The sequence below is a fragment of the Fukomys damarensis genome, unplaced genomic scaffold, assembly GCF_012274545.1.
Source record: "Fukomys damarensis isolate Sample0158 unplaced genomic scaffold, DMR_v1.0_HiC HiC_scaffold_19, whole genome shotgun sequence".
Lineage (NCBI taxonomy): Eukaryota > Metazoa > Chordata > Mammalia > Rodentia > Bathyergidae > Fukomys > Fukomys damarensis.
The window spans coordinates 60,951,809-60,967,428 of NW_022900931.1; the positions used below are offsets into that span (position 1 = coordinate 60,951,809).

The 15,620-nt window shown below is 53.7% G+C and overlaps 1 protein-coding gene across 1 annotated transcript in view; it reads left to right on the forward strand.

Moving 5' to 3' along the window:
- Positions 1-15,620, forward strand: part of Grik5 (glutamate ionotropic receptor kainate type subunit 5) — a 72,075-nt gene that overhangs the window by 18,633 nt on the left and 37,822 nt on the right. Inside the window, exons 3-13 of the mRNA XM_010623299.3 lie at positions 1-201; positions 3,544-3,672; positions 3,915-4,079; positions 6,553-6,650; positions 6,745-6,910; positions 8,861-9,039; positions 10,434-10,487; positions 10,583-10,744; positions 11,328-11,480; positions 11,891-11,995; positions 12,108-12,215. Of these exons, the coding sequence (XP_010621601.1) occupies positions 1-201; positions 3,544-3,672; positions 3,915-4,079; positions 6,553-6,650; positions 6,745-6,910; positions 8,861-9,039; positions 10,434-10,487; positions 10,583-10,744; positions 11,328-11,480; positions 11,891-11,995; positions 12,108-12,215 (1,520 nt within the window). The remainder of the gene's footprint in view (positions 202-3,543; positions 3,673-3,914; positions 4,080-6,552; positions 6,651-6,744; positions 6,911-8,860; positions 9,040-10,433; positions 10,488-10,582; positions 10,745-11,327; positions 11,481-11,890; positions 11,996-12,107; positions 12,216-15,620) is intronic.

The following is a 15,620-nucleotide window of genomic DNA, read 5'->3' on the forward strand; positions in this document are numbered from 1 at the left end:
CCTGTCCTTCCTCCGGGCTCCTGGGGAGCCACCGTTTTGGATTAGTTGGGGGCCACTGCCGGCGGCGGGGGAGGGGGCCCTGTGAACTGCCCTCTCCCCCTGCCCCAGCCACACCATCACCCAGAGCCGGAGCATCTCCCGGTTGTCGGTTGTCGTTCCTCGGGCCTCGAGGGAGCCCAGCCCTCCGTCCCACCAGGATCCGTGAGTGTCTGCAGGGTGGGGATCGGGCTGGGTCCTGGGTCCTGGAAGGCTGGGCTCACTGCCCGCCTGGCAGGGTCCCCATGTTCCCTGCTCCCCAGATGGCAGGAGCCTCCCCCACTAGGGGCCTGCTTTGTGCCCTCCTCCTCCCCAACCTCCGTTCACCGACCTTTTCTCACCCCTTCTGAGTACACAGTTCACACCTGCCCCACTCCCTCGGCTTCCTGGGCGGTCTTGGGGGCTGACCGGCGCTTAGTGGTGTGCCGCTTCTCTCCGGCTCCTGGCACGTCCCTACCCCTGACTTTTCTGAGCTCTGGGTCACAGTCCCAGACCAGCTGCTGCCCATTCTCACTCTGTTTCAGGGTCTCAGTCCCCTCTCTCTGCCACATCCTCTCTGCCTGTCACAGGCTCTGTCCCCATCCCATCCTGCCTCTGTCTCCCAGAAATGTCTTCTGTCTGCTCTGTCATGTGTCCTCGGACCTCACTCTGACCCTGCCCAACTTCTCTCTTCTTTGCTGTTAGCCCAACCGTGCCTCTGTGTATCCCTGCTAAACTCTCACCCCTCTCTGCTGGAGGTGTCCATGCCCACTAGCGGCCTTTCTGCTTCTGTTTTCCACCCAGGGCTTCTCTTTCCAGCTCAGGCTCAGAGGCTCAGAGGCTGTCTTTGGACTCACTTTTCAGCTTCCCTCACCTAGAGGCACCGAGTTCCCAGCCCCTCCCTCACGCTCTAGCGGCCCCTCCACTCCCTGATTCCTGGTGATCTCGCTCCTCCACCTTCCGCCTCCTTTCCCTACTTCTGTTACCCCGCGTGGCCTTTCTGCTCCCCACTCTTGGGGGCTTGTGGGCTCTGGGATCTTCTGGACTGGGGCAAGCATCCCCGAGTATCTGCCGGGCGGTTACACGTCTGTGTGGGCTGCCTGTGCCCGCCTCACACTGTCACTCTTTTTGTCTGCCTCAGTTTCCCTTCTGGCTCTCCTTGTTCCTCTCTGGTCCTGTGAGCCCATCTATCTCGCTGTGTGCTTTGCTTCGCACTGTCCTGTTCATGCTTCCGCCCCTCTGGCCCCTTCCTCTTCAGGCTGCTGTGCGGCTCTGGCATTCCTTCTCCTCCTCTGCCTGTCTTTCTCAGGTTAGTCCTCTTTTCAGAGTGTTGTTGTTTCTCCCTTATAGCTCTTGTACTTGCTGTTATTTATCAATCATTTTGGTCCCCCTCCCCCTATTTGCCTCCTCATCTCCTCTGTATCTCTCTGTTGGTGAGTGGTCTCTCTTTCCCCCAGTAGGGTCCCTACCTTGACCCCTTCCCCTCTTGGCTGACTGTATTTGTCTGGGTCTGTGGTCTCAGGCCTACCTAGAGCCTGTACCCACCTCTCTCGCATCCTCTGTCTGCCCTCTGCCGCCTCCTCTCTCTTCTAGGCTGTGCTTGTCTGTGTCATGTAGCCCCCTTACCACTTTTGGTTTGTCCGACTTTTAATGCATGCCTTCCTGACCTCTGTGTTCATTAGCTGCACCCAGGCCTGCCCCGTTTCTGTTCTGTGTCCACCTGTGCTTACCACCTGTGGGTCCCTGCTCTTCTGTTGCCTCTCTCTGGGTCTTTCTGTTCCTAGTCTCTGCTGCGCATTTGCCCCAGATATCCAAGGATGACCCACCTCCCTCCAGCCTTCTCCAAGGCCTTTTTTCCACCCTTCTCCCTGAGAGCTCCGTCTTTAGCTCTCCCAAGTGCTGCTTGCTCCTCCACCCTTGACAAGCTCCCATCTTAGGTCTAAATTACAGTCTGCAGTCGCCAGCCTGTCCAGCATGTCCTCCTGCTCCTCAGCCTCTCCTTTTCAGAGACCAAGAGAGTGGTGACTTGCTCAAGGTCACACAGTGAGGTAGGGGAACAGTCGGGACTTATGGGGTCTCCTGTTGCCCTTGCCTGGGCTTTCCTGGCTGTGTTGGAAGATCTGAGGAGTTGACCTGCACCTTTGCCTATTCCTCGCAGTTCTCGTTCTGGCATCTTACAGGCCCAAGTCCTCCTTCTTTGGGGACTGGGTAGGGGAAGGAAGGCATGAGGCTCGCCCCATAGCATTCTGGGCTTTACAACAATCTCTTTATGGAAACCTAAGTATTTCTTCCCTTGGGGCACAGCCCTCTGCCAAGGAGAACTACACGCACGTGGTTACCCTGCAGTCCTGAAGGCCAGGCGCAGTCCTGGAGCAGTCCTTCCGCTCCAGCAACCCTTCATACCCTGGGTCAGAGAGTAGTGCAGAGGTGCACGGTCTCCTTTTTCTCTTTGGCCTCCTAGAGCAGGGTGGGGGCAGGGGTTTGGCGTGCACTTCTGGCAGGGAGCTCACTTCCAGCCTTACTTTCTTCTGTCTCTCCTTTGTTGGTTGCATCCCGAGTTAGTGTCCTTCTTTGGTCTCTGTCTTCATCTTTTTGTGCTGTTCCTGTGCTTTGTGTCCCCTTGATCAGCTGCTCTGCTTCTGTCCTTTCTCTCCATCTTCCTGTCTCTTGCCTCTTTCTCCCTTCTAATGCCATTCCTAATTCCTTGCAACTTTTCTCCCTCTCTCTCTCTCTGTCTCTCTCCATTTTTAGCTACATTTTCCCATTCTTTATATATCTGACTGTTTTCTTTTCTTTTTTTTTTTCTAGGTCTGTACTTCTTTTCCCCCTTTAAGTCTCTCTGTTCTTTCTGTTGTCTGACTTTTCTTCATTTTACCCCCGCCTTTTTTTTAAAAGACCCATTGGCTGCTTTGGGTCTATGCATCTGTGTGTTCTCCTGTTTTTCTTTCTCCATCTCTTCCTAAGTTTTTAAACTCCCAGATACCATACCACCCCCACCCCCAGACCCCGGATGTCCAGGCCTCTTTCCTCATGGGATTATGGGAACTAGGGACGTCAGAAAGGTGGCAAGTGAGGCTTGGGATGGAGTTGCCTAGCAACCACTGGTTTCTGTTGCTTAGTAACAGCTGCCTGCCCAGATACAGGGGTGGGACTGGGTGGGGAGAGGAGTGTGTGGGGTGTGTGATACTTCCTGGTTTCCTATTGGGGTGAGGCTGGTTCCTGGCACCACTCCTACCTGAAATCTCAAGTTACCTCACTCCTGCCTAGATCACTGCATATCTAGCAGTGTCTGTTCCATCAGCTCAGTGTTGTGAGCTCCTCTCTAGCGTCCCGCTGAGCCTGGGCTTCCCTCCTAGTTGTGCCCTAATACTATTGAGCTTGGAGTCAGATCAAGTCCTTTGGAGCTGTAAATTCCTCACCAGCAGTGTCCTGGGGGCTGTGCTTGCCACCTTGTCTAGCAGTCCTCTTAAGGGATTCTATCCTTCTGTATCAGCAATCTCCACTTGGGTCTGGGGGGTGTCCCTGCAGGTGGCGAGTGGGGGCCGCGGCAGGTGCGTCCCCATGAGGAGGGGAGGAAGATGCCGGCTGAGCTGCTGCTGCTGCTGATTGTTGCCTTTGCCAGCCCCAGCTGCCAGGTGCTCTCATCACTGCGCATGGGTGAGGCCCTACAGCACCCTTGGCTCCACAGAGACCCTCCCACCAGGCCCTGGGATGCCTCTTTGGGAACCCAGGCATGCCAGTCCCCCAGGACACAGGATTCCAGGCTTCAGGTTTCAGCTTTCCTCAGCAACAAGAAGACCCAAGCCCCCAGATCTTTCCAGCCTCAGATCCAGGAGTCTAGACCCTTACTCGAACTCCAGAGTCCAGGAGTCTGGTCCCCAACCCCTGTGTCCCCTCAGCTGCAATCCTGGACGACCAGACAGTGTGTGGCCGTGGTGAGCGACTGGCCCTGGCCCTGGCCCGGGAGCAGATCAACGGGATCATCGAGGTCCCAGCCAAGGCCCGAGTGGAAGTGGACATCTTTGAGCTGCAGCGGGACAGCCAGTACGAGACCACGGACACCAGTGAGCGGGGCCGCAGGGGTGTGGGGTGAGGCAGGGCAGGCCAGGGCCCTCAGTCCATCCTTCTGCCCCTGGCCTCTTTAGCTCCTCCTTGTCCTCTTCTGGCTGCTTCTTCCCCCTTCCTTCCTTCTGTCTCTGCCTTCTCTTTCCCAGAGCTAGGAGGCTCAGGGGCAGTTGAGTGAAGGCTCAACTGGAGTTGAGCTTTGGCAGGTGAGCAGGATGTAGGAAGGGTAATGTTGTTCCCAGTATGCCCAGTGGTACCTGACTTGCCACTGGTAGGAGTGCAAGAAGTGTTTTTTGAATACAGATGAACTGAGTGAATATTAACATGTGCCAATTGAACAGATGTGCTAGGTCATAGACCTTTGTGATCTGCTGCCTTAAAATATGTCTTAGGGTTGAGGGCGTAGGTCAGTGGTAGAATACGTGCTTGGCATGCATGTGACTCTGGGTTCTGTCTCCCAAAAAAACCTAACCATGTTTTAGGTTTCTTGCAGGCCTTATTAGAAGTTTTACTATATTTATGCATATTTCAAATTATGGAAAAGGAGAATGAGGTACATTATTTTCCAGATTTTTTCTTTTTTTTTGGTAGGACTGGGGAATCATCCCAGACTTTTTTTTTTTTTTTTAACTGATGCAGAGCAATATATTATCTGGGAGAAGATGGAATAATGAGGAGGCAGAAGGTGTTGCTGGCACGAAGTTAGAGCTGGAGGGCATGAGGAAGAGTCTGGAGCCAAGAAATGGGGTGTAGGGTTCGGGCCATCCTGACCACCTGGATTCAGGGCCTGTTTGTGGGGATCATGAGTGACGTCCGGGCTAGAGTGTGACAGGGCGTTGGGAGGAAGGCTGGGCAGCCTGGCAGGCTGGCTGAGGGCTGCAGTGCCAGGGTTGTAAGATGCCACTTGGAGCCAAGGCCACAGGGAGCTGTCAGTGGGGGGACTGGATTTGGGTGATAAGTGAGGGGCTGCTATAGGTTGAAGAGAAGGGGACGGATGCAAGAAAATCTGTAGACGAATAAGGGACAGGACTTGATGACCAATAGCTATTGAGAGAGAGAATGAAGGCCAGAATCATTTCCAGGCATCTGGTCTATGTAAGTGGTGGGACCTTTACCAACTTGGAAGTCACAGAAGGAACAAGTTTGGAAGAAGATGGGATGCTTTTAGTTAGTGTGGCAGAAACCCAGCTTAGGTGGCTTTAGTGAAAAAAAGAGAGAGAGATATGATGACTGGGGTAGCTCAGTGGTAGGGTACAGTGGTACTTTGTCTTATGAACTTAATTCTTTCTACAGTCTGGTCGCAAACTGAACTGGATGAGAACCAAATCAAATTCAGCAGTTAGGTTCAGTGTTTACCTCATGGAGAAATTTGATTCAGTTCTCATCTAATTCTGTTTGTGACCAGACTTGTGGAAAGAATTAAGTTCATGAACTGAGGTACCACTGTACCTGCCTACCACATGCAAGGGCCTGGATTCAATCCTCAGTACCAAACTCCCTCCCTCCCTCCTTCCAAACAAACAAACAAACCCTACGTTATAAGATCATGTCACTAAGAGACCTAGGTACTCCTTTCAGGCATGGATGTCCCAGGACTATTTCAGAAATGGCTGGATCCAGGTGCTCAAATGATATTCCAGGAGACACTGCCTTATCTGTAGGTCTTGCTTTCCATTGAGTTGGCTTCATTTTCAGGAGTGCCCTTCCCAAGTGTTGACAAGATGGCCCAGCAGCTCAAAGCTCACATCTCACCAATTTAGTAAAACCAACAATAATTTTAACAGACGATATGGGGAAGACTCTCTGTGCTCTAATTTGAGCCCATACCCATTTTTGAACCAGTCATTGTGGCTCTGTGACTGGCTAGGCCTAAGCTGGGTGCCAGTCAGTCCTAAGAAGCACATGGACTGAGGCACAGGGCAGGTCTCCCAGGATAAGTTAGGGATCTGCCACGAGAATGGGCATGGGGTGATCAAAACACCAGCTGCCCATGTCTGAGTCCTGAGACACATACGTGTTTGAGAGGAAGAAAGAAGAAGAGAGAGCAAGTAGATGCAACAGAAGGGCATGTTTGGCGTGTAGAGGACCCTGGGGTCTTTGGCTGGGGCTTCAGGGTAGAGAATTCCTGAGTGCCTCATAGGTGGTAGATTGAAAAGATTGAGAAAGATAAAGGCAGAGCAACTGGCACCAGATTTACAGGTCAGAAGGAGGCCCCTGGTGTTGCTTCCTCTTTGTGCTTTCACTTGTTTCCCTTGGTGTAACCTGTCCCTCTGAGGCTATGCCCCCGCCACCGTCTCCTTTCTCCTCTTAAACACTGCATTGAGCAGTGTCAGGGGTTGGCCTCTGGGTCTGGGTGGTGGAGGAGGATCAGGCAGCTCTGGGTGTCCGATCCTTTCCTAGACCTCGGGTGGCTGAGGCAGGGAGGAAACAGAGGGTTCCCTGATTCTGTGGTCTTTTCTCTGCCCCTTGCAGTGTGTCAGATCCTGCCCAAGGGGGTCGTGTCGGTCCTGGGGCCCTCCTCCAGCCCAGCATCTGCCTCTACCGTGAGCCATATCTGTGGGGAGAAGGAGGTGAGGCGGGGAGTGTGGGGCAGTGAGGGAGCCATCCCTGGGAGGCAAGGCCGGAGAGCAGCAGGATGCAAACAGAAGTTCCCTCTCTGTCCAGATCCCCCACATCAAGGTGGGTCCCGAGGAGACACCCCGTCTTCAGTACCTTCGCTTTGCGTCTGTCAGCCTGTACCCAAGTAATGAGGACGTCAGCCTGGCAGTCTCCCGAATCCTCAAGTCCTTCAACTACCCCTCAGCCAGCCTCATCTGTGCCAAGGCTGAGTGTGAGGGAGGATAACTGGATATTTTATTTTTGATTCCCCCAAACACCCCTCCCTGACAGCTCTGGAGGCCCACACAGTCACTCAGTGCCCCCTGGTTAGAGCCCCTAGGTGATCTGGGTATGAGCCCTTCCCTTTTCAGAAACTGAGATCTCTGGTACCACAGAACCCCTGCCCCATGGGGACCCATTTGGTACACAGATGGTAACTAGGGGCTGGCCCATCTGGCCCCCTGCTGGGCCTTGGGGTTTGGCAGAGACCAGCGCTAGACCTGGTTTCTGCTTTCATGGGACTCCAGGTCCAGGGGAGACCATGGGTCCTTGAGCTCTTGAGACAGAGTGGTACAGGATCACCAGGAGGTGTGTGCGGATTCTGGGAGGGTCCTTAACCTATCTAGGAGGTTCTGAGCCCACATCCTGAGAAGGGGACATTTAAGCTGAATCCGAAGGGTGTGGGGGAACCTGAGGGTCAGTGGAAGCAGGGGTGGAGGGCTGAGGGCGTGTGGCCCCTCACAGGCTCAGGAATGTTCCTGTGGTCAGAGTGTGGGCGAATGAAACAGGAATGAAGTTCATGTGGAAGGTTTCAGATCAGAGTGGTGCCAGGGAACATGGCCCCTTCATGTTGTAGAAAGAGTGCAGACTGGGGAAGGACACAAGTGTGCCAGGAAGACCAGGGAGACGCAAGAGCTGGGAGACGAGGGTTTGGGCTCAGGTGGTGGCAGTCGGGTTAGAGACCCAGAACAGACAGAGGAGGTGAGTTTGACATGAGGTTTCTGTGCAGAGAAGGAAATCAGTGCATTCAAGGGGTGCATGCTGGGTGTGGCGTATCTTGGAAACATTCAGATGAAATGTCCGGTATACTGGTGAGTTTGTGGGTATGAAGTTGAGAGAGCAGAACATGTCTCTTTATCTCTGGAAAGAATCCCTCTTTCCAGAGAGGCTCACTGAGCACCTGCTATATGCCAGACTGTTGGCATTCAGGAGATCAAAGAGTGGGGCAGATGGGAATCCCTGTCCAAACCTCCATTCTGAGGATAGGAGTTAAGCAACAATTCAGCAACAATCACCTTAAATAAGTGTATAATTATATTTAATAAGTTCTATGGAGATGTGGCAGCAAGTAATAAGGACTGGAAATCAAGGGCAATTTTAAATGAAATGGTGGGTGTGGGCCTCATTGAGAAGGTAACAGGTGGGTAACCACCTGGAGGAGCTAAGGCCTGAGGGAAGAGGGTTCCAGGTACAGGGAACATCCAGGACCAAGGCTGCAGGACAGAAGTGAAACTGTTGTGTATGTGGATCAATAAGGAGGCTGGGGAGGCCTGTGTGGTCAGAGGCTAGGGAAGGAGGAGATGTGGGGCCGTCAGAGGGCTTGGCACAGAGTGGGTGCACATCGCTTTACATCATTCTGGATTCTGTGGAAGGAACAGACTTGGGCAAGTATGGCCACTGCAAGGGCAAGAGATGATAGTGGCTTGGGTCAGGGCAGTGACAGTGGCATGGTGTGTGTGATGGGTTCCAGTATGTTTTGAAGGTAGAGCCTAGATGGACTGAGGTTGGATGAAGGAGAGAGAGAGAAAGAGGAAACCAGATGGCCTTCAGAGGTTCTGACCTAAGTGACCAGCAGGCTGCCGTGGGAGAGGCAGGCAAGGGAGATGGAGGTTGGGACAAGAAGGAGTGCTGAGTGCAGTGTCAGACATTCCAGCGAGGGTCAGCATGGAGATAGGGACAGGTGTCTGAAGGTCTGGGAGGAATCTAGGCTGAGGTTTGGCTTGGAGAAAACTCAGGCATTTTGTTCTTGAGCCCAGTATCTTGAGGTGCCCCAGGTTGTCCCTCTCTCCCTGGCGTGTCCCTCAGTCCTCTATCCAGGTTTCCCATGTTGGAGAGGAGAAAGGAGGGTCTTCCCTGTGCTAGGCACCCAGAAGGTAGAGCCCTAAGTCCAGCCTTCCCTCAGGCCTGTTGCGATTGGAGGAACTGGTACGTGGCTTCCTCATCTCCAAGGAGACGCTGTCAGTGAGGATGCTAGATGACAGCCGTGACCCTACACCGTTGCTCAAGGAGATCCGAGATGACAAAGTATCCACCATCATCATCGATGCCAATGCGTCCATCTCCCACCTCGTCCTCCGTAAGGTGGGCCCCCGCTTCCATCTCGTTCTGCAAAGGGCCAGGGAGCAGAATGACCGTCAACAAGTCACCTAATGCCCAGGGGCCTCAGTAGTGGGGACAGATTATCAAGACCCTCTTATTTGCAGGTGCTTTCGTGATCATAACACTTGTCTACCAGCTTGGCCACTCCCTGGTCACGTGGCCCTGGAGCGCACCTCATCTCTCTGTAAAGAGAGGACAATGACAGTTCCTACCTCAGTGACTCGTCATGAGGGTTAGTAAGTGAGTGGTAGGAATAGTGCTTAGTGTGGTGCTGGCCCAGGGCGAATGTGGCCAAGCCATGGCCCTTCATAGTGCTCTTGGGCTCTGAGCTGGGATGTTTTGCATGAATTTGGCTCTCATCCTACCCTGCAGGACCAGTGCCCTGAGCGTTTTGTGGAGGAAGGATCTGGGTTCAGGTTGGGGACTGGCTCAGGGGCACATTCTGTCCACCAGTTATCCCCATCATTAATCATTCATAAGCTTCCCTGCTCTTATTTTTTCTTCATAATCCAATTCATATTATTTTTCTTCACTTTTTTCTTTTTCCTTGAAATTAAAGTCATATGTCACCACCGATTATGGCCCATAGGAAGAAGTGTGAATGGGCTCTTGAGACAGGATAGCTTAGGGACAGTGTTCTGGGTTGGAAGGGGTCTCAGCCACTTTGTCCAGCTGACCTTCCGCAACGCCCACATGGAAGGGCCCAGGTCGTGCAACTCTGGAAGTAGAAGGTGGCACCTTGTAATGTTTTTTATTTGTTTATTTTTTCCGCTACCAGAGATTGAACTCATGACCTTGTACTTACGAGGCAGGTGTGGCACCACTGAACTAGATCCCCGGCCCTGGCACCTTGTAATGTTGCATTTGTCATGGGGGTCAAGATGGGGCACCCCTGGCATGGAGAGGTCATCTAGCCTTGATTTTCTCCAGGACTGTGAGAAAGGGGACTCCCAAAATGAACCTCGAGATTCGAATTCAAGAGTACTTTTCTAACCTTGTGTACCACCAGCCTGTGGCCCACATGATAGCAGCCCTTTTGGACCACGTAGGGGTTAGGGTTAAGGTTCTTGTCCCTGCCCACCCCATCTGTCTCGAGAAGGAAGTGTGAATGCTCTCATGAGAGGGCCTCGTTCTCTTCTCCGGTGAATCTATCCACCTCCACCCAGCCCTACCCTAGCACCAGCCAGCATGATGGGTTGCAAGGGACCGAGTCCTTCTGCCCTCACTTGTCTCCTCATCTTTCTGTCCTGGGAGTTTCTTACTGTTTCCCACTAGGTTTCTTCACCAGGTCTGTCTCTAAATCTCCCTTGCTCTCTTGAGTTCCCCATCTTTGCCTGCCTCTCACACCGCCTCTTGACCTCTCCTGTGTTCTCCAGGCCTCAGAGCTGGGAATGACCTCAGCGTTTTACAAGTACATCCTTACCACCATGGTACGTACCTTTCCCTCTAGTCCTCGTCTCCCTGCCTCCGTGCCTGCCGCATGTGAAGCCCAGCCCAAGGCCCTACCACCTCTTCTTGGTTCCAGGATTTCCCCATCCTGCACCTGGATGGTATTGTGGAGGACTCTTCCAATATCCTGGGCTTCTCCATGTTCAACACCTCCCACCCCTTCTACCCCGAGTTTGTGCGCAGCCTCAACATGTCCTGGAGGGAGAACTGTGAAGCCAGCACCTACCCAGGCCCCGCGGTGAGCACATCACATACCCAGTCACACTCAGAGACACACTGTGCACAGACACTTAGAGGGGATCTCACTCAGATTAGATGGTGCGCAGAACTGCCTGGCCCTCCCAGACGCTTCGTGGTACAGCCCAGGGTACGTTTGACCGTTTCCTCCCTCTGCACTTACTGTGCTGCTCCAGCCACACCAGCTTCCTCCAGGTGCCTTGATAGCCCAAGCACAGGTGCACGTTTATGCCTTTGCACATGCTCTTCCCTCCGCTTCCCACACACTTCTCCACAGAACAGTAGCTGCACCCTCCTTGCCAGGTTTTTGCCCATATGCCCCCTTGGTTGTGGAAGACTCTTCCAACATCCTGGGCTTCTCCAGACGTAGTCTTGCACATAGATAATCCCACCAAGGTTTGGGCAACACGTACCTCTTCCCCAGTGCCTTCCACGGGTCCCAAGAAAGACACCGGAACCTCTTCCTCCTTCCTAAGCCATTCCCGTGAAGAGAGTTGTCCAGGGGCATAGAGTAGCACCGCAGGGGTACATGGGGATCTCCGAGCTAAGCCCTTTCCCATGTCCCCACCTCTGCGCCTCCCCAGCTGTCTGCTGCCCTGATGTTTGATGCCGTGCATGTGGTAGTGAGCGCCGTCCGAGAGCTGAACCGCAGCCAGGAGATTGGTGTCAAGCCCCTAGCCTGTACCTCGGCCAACATTTGGCCCCACGGGACCAGCCTCATGAACTACCTGCGCATGGTGAGCCAGGAGCAGGGGAGAGAGGAGCGGGTCGGTGACCACCTCGGGTGGGGGCACTCACTGTGTCCACCCTTCCGCCCTCTGCCCTCGCCCCTCCCTTCGTTCACACCTGCCCTGCCTCTGGGCCTCCTCTGCATTGTTGTATCTCATCTGTCCGCTCTTGCTGTCCTCTGCCTGTCTGGGCTGCACGCCGTCTCTGCGTCTTACTCCTCATCTGTTCCTTCGTGCCATCTGCTTGTGTTTCTTTGTGTGCTGTCTTCTCTATGACTGTGATCCTTCCTGGTCCCTCTCTCCTGTCCCCTTCACTCCTGTTTCTGTGCCTTTCTCTGAATGTCTGGTCCCTTCTGGGCCTTTCTGCCCATCTCTGGGCCCTGCCACCCCTCCCTCTGCCCCGCCTCCTGCCCTGCTAGGTAGAGTATGACGGGCTGACCGGACGGGTGGAGTTCAACAGCAAAGGGCAGAGGACCAACTATACCCTGCGCATCCTAGAAAAGTCTCGGCAAGGCCATCGTGAGGTGAGCAGGCCCAGGGCAATGCCAGAGCCCTGCTGGGCTGTTGGTGGGGTAGCCTAGAGGCTGCAGAGTCCCTAGGTGGTTCCTGTGCTGACAGTACCCTCTCTGCCCTCAGATAGGGGTGTGGTACTCTAACCGGACCCTGGCCATGAATGCCACCACCCTGGACATCAACCTGTCACAAACATTGGCCAACAAAACGCTGGTGGTTACGACCATTCTGGTGAGTGGTTCAGAGGTCGGTGGGGTAAAAGGTCCATATGCAGGGCTCTCTGAGCAGGCCCAGCTTTGCCCTTGCTCCCCTTGATGTGCACAGGGCACTGTGCACAGGCTAGCAGGGAGTATGACGGATGCGTCCAGTGTCCCAGATTGTGACCAGGGTGTCACCATCCTGACCGCTGCCAGAGCAGGGGAGGGTACACTCTGCCCAGGAACTAGTTCAGCCCCAGGCTCCCTGCACAGTGTCTGGCCCATGGGAGGCCCCCAGTGGTCACGATTGCTTGAATGGTCATTTTGTCACACCTACCAGCCTAGAGTGTTGGTACATGTGAACTTACGTAGTTTCCATCTTGAAGATATAGAATTGGAAGACCAGAGAGGTGAAACAACTAGCCTAGGATCACATGGCAAGTCCGTGGCATAGCCAGGACTGGAAGCTATCTCTAAGGCTCCAGAGCCTTAGTCTTTAACTGCTATGGTCTGATGTTCCAGTCCTCTTCATACCTGAGCCCAGGTAAAGACATTGTCTGGTAGCCCCAGGGCTGCCATTCGTGCATTTTATAAAACTAGGAAGGAGGGGCTGTGGTGTGTCCACTGTGCATCATCTGCTCTGCGCCAGTCATGGTGTGAAACCCTTTCCAGGTGTTGCTCTTGAAGCCTCACAGCTATTTCCTGAGGTTGGTTTGTTTTCCCCCTTGGAGGATAAGACAATAATCACAGAGTCCCTGGTGGCGCCTGTGTCTGTGCCACTGTGCCCTGCTGCCTTCTGCCAGGTGCTGTGGTCATGAGGTGGTGACATACAGGGCCTGGAGAGCAAGGGCTTCCCTGAAAAGCTAGGCCTGGAGGCTGGATGTGCCAGGCAGCCACACTTCACTGCAGCCAAATTCATGACCTACTGGCTTCCCTGATCTATGGGAGCCACTCAACAACACTGTGATCTGGGCTGGATCAGAGCCGTGGGCACTGACATTCAGAGGGGGTTTCTAGAAGGTTCCACAGGATGTTAGAGTTCCCCATAAGCAGCAAGTCAAAAGTCATTCCCTAGGGAACTCCTGATCTAGAGTGGACCTTTTCCCTCTGGACAGGGGCCAGTGAACCTGTTGCGGAGGGACAGATGGCCTGCAGACAGGAAACCAGACATTTGCTAACAGCCTCACTCACCGAGGGTCCCTGAGTGCCGGATGGCTAGGAACCACCGGCACCACTGCGTGTGGTGTATGGTCAGTCCCTGAAGTCTCCTGAAAGTCCTTGGGGACTTTGTGGGGGAGTGGGGTGCAAAAGTCAGGGAGAAGAGGTCAGGCGAGTCCCTTTCTCACACTCTTCTTCCCTTCTCCCCAAGGCTCAAGAGCTGATGTTGTTCTCTTCGTGAGGTTCATTCTTCTCCTGATGGGTTGGTTCGCTCATTCATTCGCTAGTATTTACTAAAGCTGCTGTGTGCCTGGTCTTACACAAATTCTGGAGGCACAGAGATGAGTCACAGGTGCTCTCAAGTGGCACTGGGGGAGGTGATCCCAGCCTGATGGAGGTGACGCACCTGGACATAATCATTCTTGCCCAGGGTAACAAGGAGATCCCAGAGAAAGGAGGGACTAACACAGCTTTAGAGGCCCGAGAAAGGCCTCATGGTGGAGATGGCATTAGACAGGGTTTTAAAAATTGTGCATAGAGAACAGCCCAGGCAGCAGGAGTGAGGGCTCAGGAAGTGTTTGTCGGCTCAGCTGGGGAGGCAGGCAGCTTTGGCGTGTGTAGCCCAGTGTGCTTCATTTCATTCAACAGACATTTTTTCCCTTCATCTTTTGCAGTACTAGGGTTGGAACCCTGGGCCTTATGTGTGCTGGGCAATTGCTCTACCACCGAGCCACACCCCACACCTCAGCAGCATTTTCTGACAGGTTTTGGGGCCCAGCCTGTGTCAGCACATGGGGATTGATGGGACTCATGGGTCGGGACTCCTCTCATCCCCTGCTCTGCCCAAGGGCCTAGAATGGTGCCTCGACATGTGCCAAGCAGAGAGGGGACGTGAGACACGTGATGGGGACACCTGTGGTCCAGGGGCCTGTGGGGCAGCAGGGGGAAGAGCCTTTGAGGGCCGTTGTGCCTGCACTTTACCTTGGAGTAGGAAGGAACGGGGCCAGATGATGATGTTAGGAAGCTCCTGGCCCATGAGGGGAGTTGCTGAAGAGGAGAGAAGGTCTGGGTGAGAGAGCAACAAGTCCTCTGGATGTTAAGAAGTAGTGCAGATGGGGTGAGGCAGCAGAGGAGGAGGTCCCACGACGGGTAAGAGCTGGGACTGCCCCTGGGATGCGGCTGATGGCTTCAAGGTTGAGAGAGGCTTGAGGGGCAGGTGGAGGTGCCCAAGTGCCTTCGTTCTCTTAGGACTTCCCTTAGGAGAGCTGCCCTCCTGAGCCCAGCATCCAGCGCAGTCAGTCCTGGTGGCTCCCTTCCTTGGGCTGTGTCACCTTACCTGGAGACCGACGTGGCAGTATGAGTCCCCCTTCTGGAGTAGACTGACCCGATCCCCAGTTTAAGTCTTCTGATGAGTTTCTACCCCTTCATCTGTATCACAGCCCCAATGATCTACTTTGAGGGGCAGGAGAAGCAGCACCGAGAGCCCCAGCAGCAGCAGCTGGAAGGCACACTGAGTGCTCCTGAGCGCCCGCCTCCCCATTCGTGTCCTTGATAAACAGCTGTCGCGGGCTGACACCTGTGAGCTCTCTGCCAGTGTTACTCAGTCTTCACGGCACCCCTGAGGTCAGTAGCTTTACGACTGACTTTCAGAAGAAGAGATTCAGGTACAGGAGGGTTAAGTGACTGCTGAAGCTCGCCTAGCTAGACGTGGGCAGGGCCACTTTGAGTTGGCACAGCCACTTTCCTTTGATTTCTGTTTCTTCCTGAATCTTTGAGGCTATTTTCTGAGCTTGGGACCGCCATCTGCACATTGTGTCACATGAGCTGGTCTGTCCTGCCTGTCCTCAGTTTCCTCTTCATAGTGAGGGTGTTAAAGTGTTCGTAACAGAGTGAGTTGATGGGGATAGATCAGAGTCATATAAATTGTACTCCAGGAAGTCAGGGACCTGGATGTGGGTCCCAGGTTCGTGGAAGACAGTAGCTCGTGAGGATATTGTAGAATGTACCTTACTGTAATTTGTTTTGTTTTGTTTTAAAATGACTTCTCCTCTTCCTCCTTCTCCTTCTTTTTCCTCTTCTATTATTATTATTAATTTTGTGGTGCTGAGTATTGAACACAGGGTCTCAGACATGCTGGGCAAGTACTCTACCACTGAGTTACACACCAAGCCTTAAGAGAGTTCTATTGAGGGCTGGGGATTTAGCTCAGTGGTTCCACTGCCTGCCTTGCAAGCACAAGGGCCCGAGTTCGATCGTCAGTACCAAAAAAAAAAAAAAAAAA